The sequence below is a fragment of the Pygoscelis adeliae genome, unplaced genomic scaffold, assembly GCF_000699105.1.
Source record: "Pygoscelis adeliae isolate BGI_AS28 unplaced genomic scaffold, ASM69910v1 Scaffold223, whole genome shotgun sequence".
In the NCBI taxonomy this organism is placed as follows: domain Eukaryota; kingdom Metazoa; phylum Chordata; class Aves; order Sphenisciformes; family Spheniscidae; genus Pygoscelis; species Pygoscelis adeliae.
Window position 1 is genome coordinate 1406736 of NW_008824543.1, and position 7432 is coordinate 1414167.

At 39.3% G+C, this 7432-nt stretch overlaps 1 protein-coding gene across 1 annotated transcript in view; it reads left to right on the top strand.

Moving 5' to 3' along the window:
- USP13 (ubiquitin specific peptidase 13 (isopeptidase T-3)) overlaps nt 1–6190 on the top strand; it is a 44972-nt gene extending 38782 nt beyond the window's left edge. The window contains exons 19-20 of the mRNA XM_009321708.1: nt 1346–1430; nt 2076–6190. Coding sequence (XP_009319983.1) covers nt 1346–1430; nt 2076–2169 — 179 coding nt within the window. The 3' untranslated portion in view covers nt 2170–6190. The remainder of the gene's footprint in view (nt 1–1345; nt 1431–2075) is intronic.
- The last annotated feature ends 1242 nt before the right edge of the window (nt 6191–7432 follow it).

The following is a 7432-nucleotide window of genomic DNA, read 5'->3' on the forward strand; positions in this document are numbered from 1 at the left end:
TTGCTGTAAGATAAAAAGACAAAGAAAACCTAGAATGTTTAAATCTTCAGAGGCTGAGCATCCTAAAGATAACGCTGCTGTTACAGACCACCTGAGTTTCTGTCCTCCTGTGGTCTGATGGGAGATTTGATAATCCCTTCGACCAAGTTCCTTGTTCTAAATATGGCAGGTATAGTTGTTATCCTGCGTGTACTGCTTTGCTGTTTCCTTTTGTTTTTTTTCTTTGAGATCCTCAGTCTTACTACTGCTAAATAAACCACAAGATGGGGCTACTGTACAGCAGTCAAAGTTGTGAAGTAGGCAAAGAACCTATTATAAGTGTAAAAGCACTAGAGTACAAAAGCTCAGCGGTGGTTCTAACATAAGGATATAACGTTTTTTGAAGGGTCTTTAGTGACCAATTCTAATAACTGTAGTCTGTTCTAAACTTGTACCTCTGATCTTGACTGTAATGGTCTTATAAAAAAAAAATTAACAGCCAATTTGATTTTTTTGTTTCTGTGGTTGCTGTTATTATATAAGAACATTCATTTCTTTGTTTTGTAACATTATAAAGACCAATCTTAAGTCTCTTGGAGACATGGGAAACATTGATTATCGTTAGGTTAAAAAAAAAAAAGATTTGGAATAATTATTTTTTGTGGTACTTAGCCTTTATAGACTGAGACCATTTACTGAGTGCCTGAAATCCTGATAACCAACATGATACTGTAAAATGGCTCCAGAAAGCCCTCTCCACCAAAATCCAGGCCCCTGTCCTTATGCAATATCCTGAAAGAAGGTACCCTTTTACTTTTGGTGGTAATTTGGGTGAATGGCATGAATGGGTGGGGAGCAAGAACCAATGCTGAGTTCTCCAGAGACATTAAGCACAAAAATTGTCCTCGTATTAAAGGAAGAGGTTTCTTTCCTGTCCTCTCTTTCGTGGGCTGCTGAAATATAAAATTCTGGTTTTTGTTTGATTTATAGGGGATCTGTGATCACACTTATAGCTAACTTGTGTGCAGAATGAACTCCATATCTGGCACTTTCTGTGGTGCTCTCTGTGAACTAGGAATGGATCTGCCGTTTTCCCTTTCCTAGTGGGGGCTGTGATCACAGCCCTGCTGTATGTGCACAGATCTATGTGGGTTTGATTTGAATTGGTTTGACGTTTGACAGTGAATCTGACCGCTAGTTAAAGCGAGAATATGCTGCAGTCTTAACAGAAACTATGTTTGGGGATGCAGAGTCTGAGTTAGGAGTGCTTAGTGCTTCTCCAGTATTAGAAAGAAAGTTTCCCCTGGAGTCATATTGCAATGTTAGCAATAGAAGACTTATGCTCCCATTCGTATTTCTTAAACAGGGTACGAGCTGTTTGGGTTCATCAGCCACATGGGAACATCCACAATGAGTGGCCACTATGTTTGTCATATCAAAAAAGAAGGAAGGTGAGTGGAATTGGGACAGACACACAAGGATGAGCAAAGGTTTTCTTTGAAGCCTGCATCTGTACAGAGCAGGATGTGTATTCATGGCAGACAAAACATGCATGTCATTACCATTCTCAGCAAAGAAATGAAGATTGTTACAGATTGTAGATGTGATGAGTCAGTTCTGATTCCACTGAGGTCTATGCTGAAACATATCATCAGCTCTCCTGTGCTTGCTGTTCTAAATCTCTGTTCATTTTGGGGCATCAGTTCTGTATCTGGCTTTGTTTATCTGAGCTTCCCCCAACTTTCTTTCATTCCCCATCATAGAAACCCATCAAACTATGGGCTGATACTAGTATTGCTAGTACTGCAGTGCTGATCTTGGCTGCAATTTTGATATGTTCCTATTATTTGGCCTTGGGAATCCCTGATTTTCCTTCAATTGAACTGTAACTACACATTCCTCTGCATGTCCCTCTTCCTTTTCAGTTTCTGACTCTGCCAGTAAACCTGCTTTGGCAGTTTCTCTGGTCTTTTGTTCTTGCTGCAATGCCTAATTTTAGATTTTAAGCTCTTTGAAGTTTGGGTCTGAGAAGTCCCTAATAAACTTGTGATGATTTTTATACACATGGAATGTAATCAATCTTGTTTTCATTTCAGATGGGTGATCTACAATGACCTTAGAGTCTGTGCCTCAGAACGACCTCCCAAAGACCTGGGCTACGTTTATTTTTACCACAGGATACCAAGTTAGGCCTCAAATCTATTACCTGGCCTTAACAAGCCATAAGCCTTTTTAACCTGCCAAAAACCCATACAATAAAAAAGAAAATTTAAAACCAACAAAAGACCCCTAACTCTTGGGCTGCCAAAAAGCAAAGGAAAGCATGGGATATTTATAGTTTATTTAAAAACAGTCATTTAATGCCGCCTTAAGCATTAGAGAGAAAATTCTATTAGGTGATGTATAGTACGTTGTTTTAAATTTATACACCTTAAAGGATACCTTAAGACCATGCAGATTACTGGTGGAGTTTGCAACTAGTATATGGAGAAAACAGAATTTTCAGAGTTGAACAAAAATAGCCCAGTTCAGCCCAGCTCCTCCCTGTTCTGTCCATGCATCCTTTGAAGACCAGGAAGAAATACTTGCCTCTTTGGTAACTGAGAGCCAGTGTTTTCAGCCAGAGTCCAGACCACTTAGAGAAATCATATCGCATATAAAGTTGGAGGTCAGGTGTGTGTGAGTTCTTCAAAGCAGAATGTCTTATTTGAGAGATTATTTTCAGTAGTGAGAAAAGCCAACTAAAGTTATATCTGCTGGAATTCAGTTTTATAGTATTTTGGTTTGCCTTTCTGATGCATAAACCTAAGAAACTAATGGAGATAGAAGCAATCTGCTGTCAGTGCCCTGTACGTTTTCTGCCGAAGAGAAATAGTAGATTTTATTCTTGCAGACATAGGTTTCTTCATCTTCTCTTGAATGTTTGTTTTGCAAGTTCTTCCAACAGGTTCAGGATTACAGATGGCTAAAAGAAGCAGACTATAAAATTAAATGCATACCTTCAGGAAAGGCAAGGCTATTATTTACATTTTATTTTCTTATGAAGGAGGTAAAGGAGAGGTTAATGTCCCATTATATTTATTTTGGGGGAATTTGCATCTAGACCACTCACATTCCAGCTGAAACCAACTCCCTGACAAAGAACTCGCAGTGCAATTGTGCTTTCTGCCAAAGATTGCTTAAATATTTAGTTCCATCCATGAGTGGGGGAAATTGCTTAGTAAAATTGCTGATTTATTGATTTGCCCCTCTCTCCTCCCTCCCTGTTAAAAAAAAAAAAAAAAAAAAAAAAAACAAAATCCAGCAACAACAAAAACCAAACAACAAAAAAAACCCGCCTTGAAATGATGTTTCAGCTTTCTTAAAAATTGCAAACACACCAATAATCTGATCTCTTCCACAGACACCTTCTAAAAGAAGTTTTATATCTCTGGCAGGGATGAAGGGGTATGTAGGTAGGGGCTGGCCTTTCCTGTCTTTTTTTTTTTTTTTTTTTTGGGGTGTTATTTCATTTTGTGTTACAAGCAAGAATATATATGTGGGTTTTTAAATTGTATTTGAAAACACTAATTCTAGAAAAAATACAATGGTGAGTGTGAAACCTTTCATGATTCCAAAAAACCCCTAAAGGTTCACAGTGTTGGCCACTGCTTAAGAGACTGTTGCTGAAGTTGCCTCATACAATCTTACTGAGCCCTCAAAATAAATTGGAACAGTCAAAAAAAAAAAAATCCTCCTTACAGAGTGCAAGAGGGGCAGGGAGGTATAATTACATTTTCTCTGCAGTCAATGCCTGCAAATTTAATAGCAAAATTCAGGCAGCTACAGAATCTTCTTCTACAGAAGAGAACCCAAATTAAAGATCTGGTTACGAGTAGGGCGTTTTATTTTTTCCAGCGTTTGGGGAAAAATAGTTCTCCTTCTGGTCATATAGCCTCATGCAGAGCCAAAACACACTGTTGATTTTTTTTTTTTTAAATCAGTTTTCAAACTTAAAAGATTATGAAAGAAATTCTAGTGCAATAATTCTGTAGACTGTAAATGGTGCCTAATTGCTGGGAAAGCTTCCTGCACTTAGTGCTCTTACTGACAGAAAAGAACGGTGTCCTAGTACATTACTGAGTGGCTCCTGTGAGATTCAGCTGCCTTGTAATTATTGAGCCACCAGTTCTGGACAAAACAAAAGCTGCCAGTAATTTTTTTCCTTCTTCCGGGTTTTGAGTATTTGTGTATTTCACCAGAAAATGCCAGATTTGAAAATGGGATCAGCAAATTATGCAGTGATACATCTTCTATTTAAAGTGAAAGAACAAAACTTCCGTATATCTGTTTGTGCTTTTTCATTCTGGCAGTAGAAAAAGGACAAAAGGCCTCTCTTTTTTTTTTCTTTTTTTTTTTTCCTCTTTAATTTTTTTGAATGTCCAGTTATATTCCAAGGAAGTTCAACACAACAGCTTCCTTCTTGCCTCATGAACTTAAAGGGCTGCTTATAAACTAAGATGATCTGGTGGCCACTACCTTTTTATTTAGAAACCTCAGGTAAATAAATGCCAGCAGAGTTGTTCCCATGTTCGTTATTAAACTGGAATCATGGCTGGTCTCATAGGATTAAGGATGGAGCTTGGACTCTTGCAAACCATTTGTCTGGTACATCCTAAAACTGGAATGGCTGTGGGACTGATTGATCTCAGTTGGTAGAAAGCTGGCAGGTGATAAACTGGAAGTGGTAAATGAAAGGGGAGAGCCATTCACTGGCTGTGATAGGTGAACTGTAGCAGCTCGGCTTCTGAAATTCTTTTTGGTTCATCACTCTTGTGTACTGCCTGCTTAAACTGCCAAGTGGGTCAGAAGTGCAGGGAGCAGTTCAGGGGAAAGGCTTATGGATCTTCTAAAATTTAGCACTTGAAAATATGTTAAAGTTCTTCAGCTGTTTGAGGAATTACTATCTCCCAAAGTAGTGGCTTCCCTCCTTTTTCAAATGGCCAGTTAAGTCATCTCACTTTTGCGATGGGATATGTGTGAAGAACATCATGAACCTGGAGGAGCAGGATGTAAACTCCTGACTCTTCAGCCTAATGTGGGGGAGAGGAGTTTGGGGGGTTTCTTTATTTGTTTGTTTTAAACTTCAGCATGCAGAAGCCACAATCAAACAGACTGTACTGAATAGATGACTAAGTTATCAAGCTTTGCCTGCTAAAATTTGTATGCACTTACTTGTGCTGGGCCAGGCCTCAGTACACAACCTGGGCAGGGGCTGATGGGGAAACTCCATGTGTCTGGGTACTGTTATACCTGTTGGGGGGTTAGGTGTGCTGAGAGCTTCTTGACAAAAAAGGATGGAGGAAGAAAAATCACTGTGAGCTGTTTGAGACAATCTAACCTGAGAATTATGGCAAGCCAGGACTTGGCAGCAAACAGTGCTCTTACTTCTCAGACTGATTTTTACTTTTTCATGATACATTCAGGTTAGGAGAGTGGAAGGAAGAAAAACTCAATAACTTTTCCTCGTTTTCCTTTTCCCCTCTCATTCCTAGCAGCATGCTGGATCCAGTAGACCCCTCATTCTGAGTCACAATCTCCAGTCTCCAAAACACATGTAGACACAAACTCCTATTTAATCTTCCTAGCTAAAATATAATTAGGATAAAAATTTAATTTATTCAAAGCTATGGTTTAAAAACAAGCTTAGATGTTTCTGGACTACTATCACTTGTAATTCTACTGGGTTCAGTGGCATTACTTCTGACTTACTTTGGTGTAACTGAAATTGGAATCAATCCATTTTCTTTGATTCAGGTAGCCTCCACTGGGTCGTAGTGCACATTCTGAATACAGATGCAACCAGAGCTTGTTACATTGGAGATGCTTCTAAAACAATTCATTCTTTTTGTTCTCCATCCTGGCAGCAGCCATTCTTATCTTCTTTGCTGTTTTCATGCATTGAACGACTGCAAAACATGTAACTGGACATAACTTTTCATTCTTTTCCCATTGCCCTTCCTACCTTAATGGCTGAGATTGGTTTCTGATTTCTATTCACTCTTCAGTGGTTTTACTGTTGCATCCTGGAAGTGTCTGTACTGGTTTACTTTGCACCATTCAGAGTTTGCTTGAAGCACTGTTAACATTTTGGAGAGTAATTGTCTGAGATGAGAAAGGTTGTGAATGACATTGTTGCAACTGTTTTAAATTAAAAAGAAATATTCTCACATCTTGTGACTGTGTGGATTCTTGCTTCTTTCTTTCCTGCCTGAAGAGGAATAGACTGAGTATGTTTTGATGCTCCCTCCTTTCTTACTCTTTGTGGTCATGTTTGGTGTTTTACTTAAACCTGCATAGGGAACAAAGGGATTTTTTGAGAGTCTTGATTTCTTGTGACTTGTGGCACTTCTATGGATGGGGGAAAAAAAAAAATCCCCAAGCCCTGAGTGAATATAATACATGGCAAAAATAGAAAATAAGATTAATTTTTTGTTTTTAACTTTCAAGCCAGTTGATGTTCGTTGATCACAAGAGTTCGCAATGTTCATGTGGAAGAGTGTTGTCATTTCAAAATGCTGTTCAATCACAGTTTTATCTTGGTCTGTAACTCCTCATACTCATTTAGAAATTTGACCTGCTGTTCAGTAAAGGAGAAGCCTTTTTTCCTCATGTGCAAGGGCTTTACATAGCAGTGTGACCACTGGGACTTTTTGATAGATGCAAGAATAGGCCAAAAAAGAAGACCGAGGGATGGCAACCCTTTCATCTCTTCATAGGATCATGGGACCAGGAACGGGAGGAGAGGTAAGAGGTAAACCTTCCGGGCTATAAGTGAAATCTCCTGACATGGAAGTAGAGGCCATGTGAAGTGTTGAATGATAAGAAAGGTAAAGATGGTTCAGCTCCTGAAGTCCAAATTTAATGATCTGTTTTGGTTTCTTTTCTATCACAGATGTCCTTTGTGACCACAGCAAGTCACGCCGCACTGTGTTCACACCACTTGTAGCAACTGGAAGAGGTGGGAGAATGTGGCTCCTTGTGCAAGCTAAAGGGCCATGTTCAGACTTCATGCAAGAATTTCCTGTATAGGATTTGTGCCTGCTAACTTTTGCGGACTGCTTGCGGAAGGCAGTATTAGAGAACTGACAAGTTAACACCGTCCTTGGTCTCTGTTCCCCCTCACTAAAATGGGAAGTAACACTTCTTTGTCCCTCAGGTGTGCTACAAGGATAACATGAGTAAGAGAGGCACTGACAGCTGTGGTGAAAGATAAATGCCATAAAAATATTGAAGACAGATAGTGCATGGCTGACAGCTGGTGTGGAGTAGGTGATTATATTTTCACACTCCTTTACCAGTATCCTTCCCAGTGATTTTTTGAGCAGTTTTGTATGTAGGATTTGGCACTAATGCTTTTCTCCCAACCTCTCTCTTTGTTTGGCTTCAGGACTGCCACGCTGTGTTCCTGGTC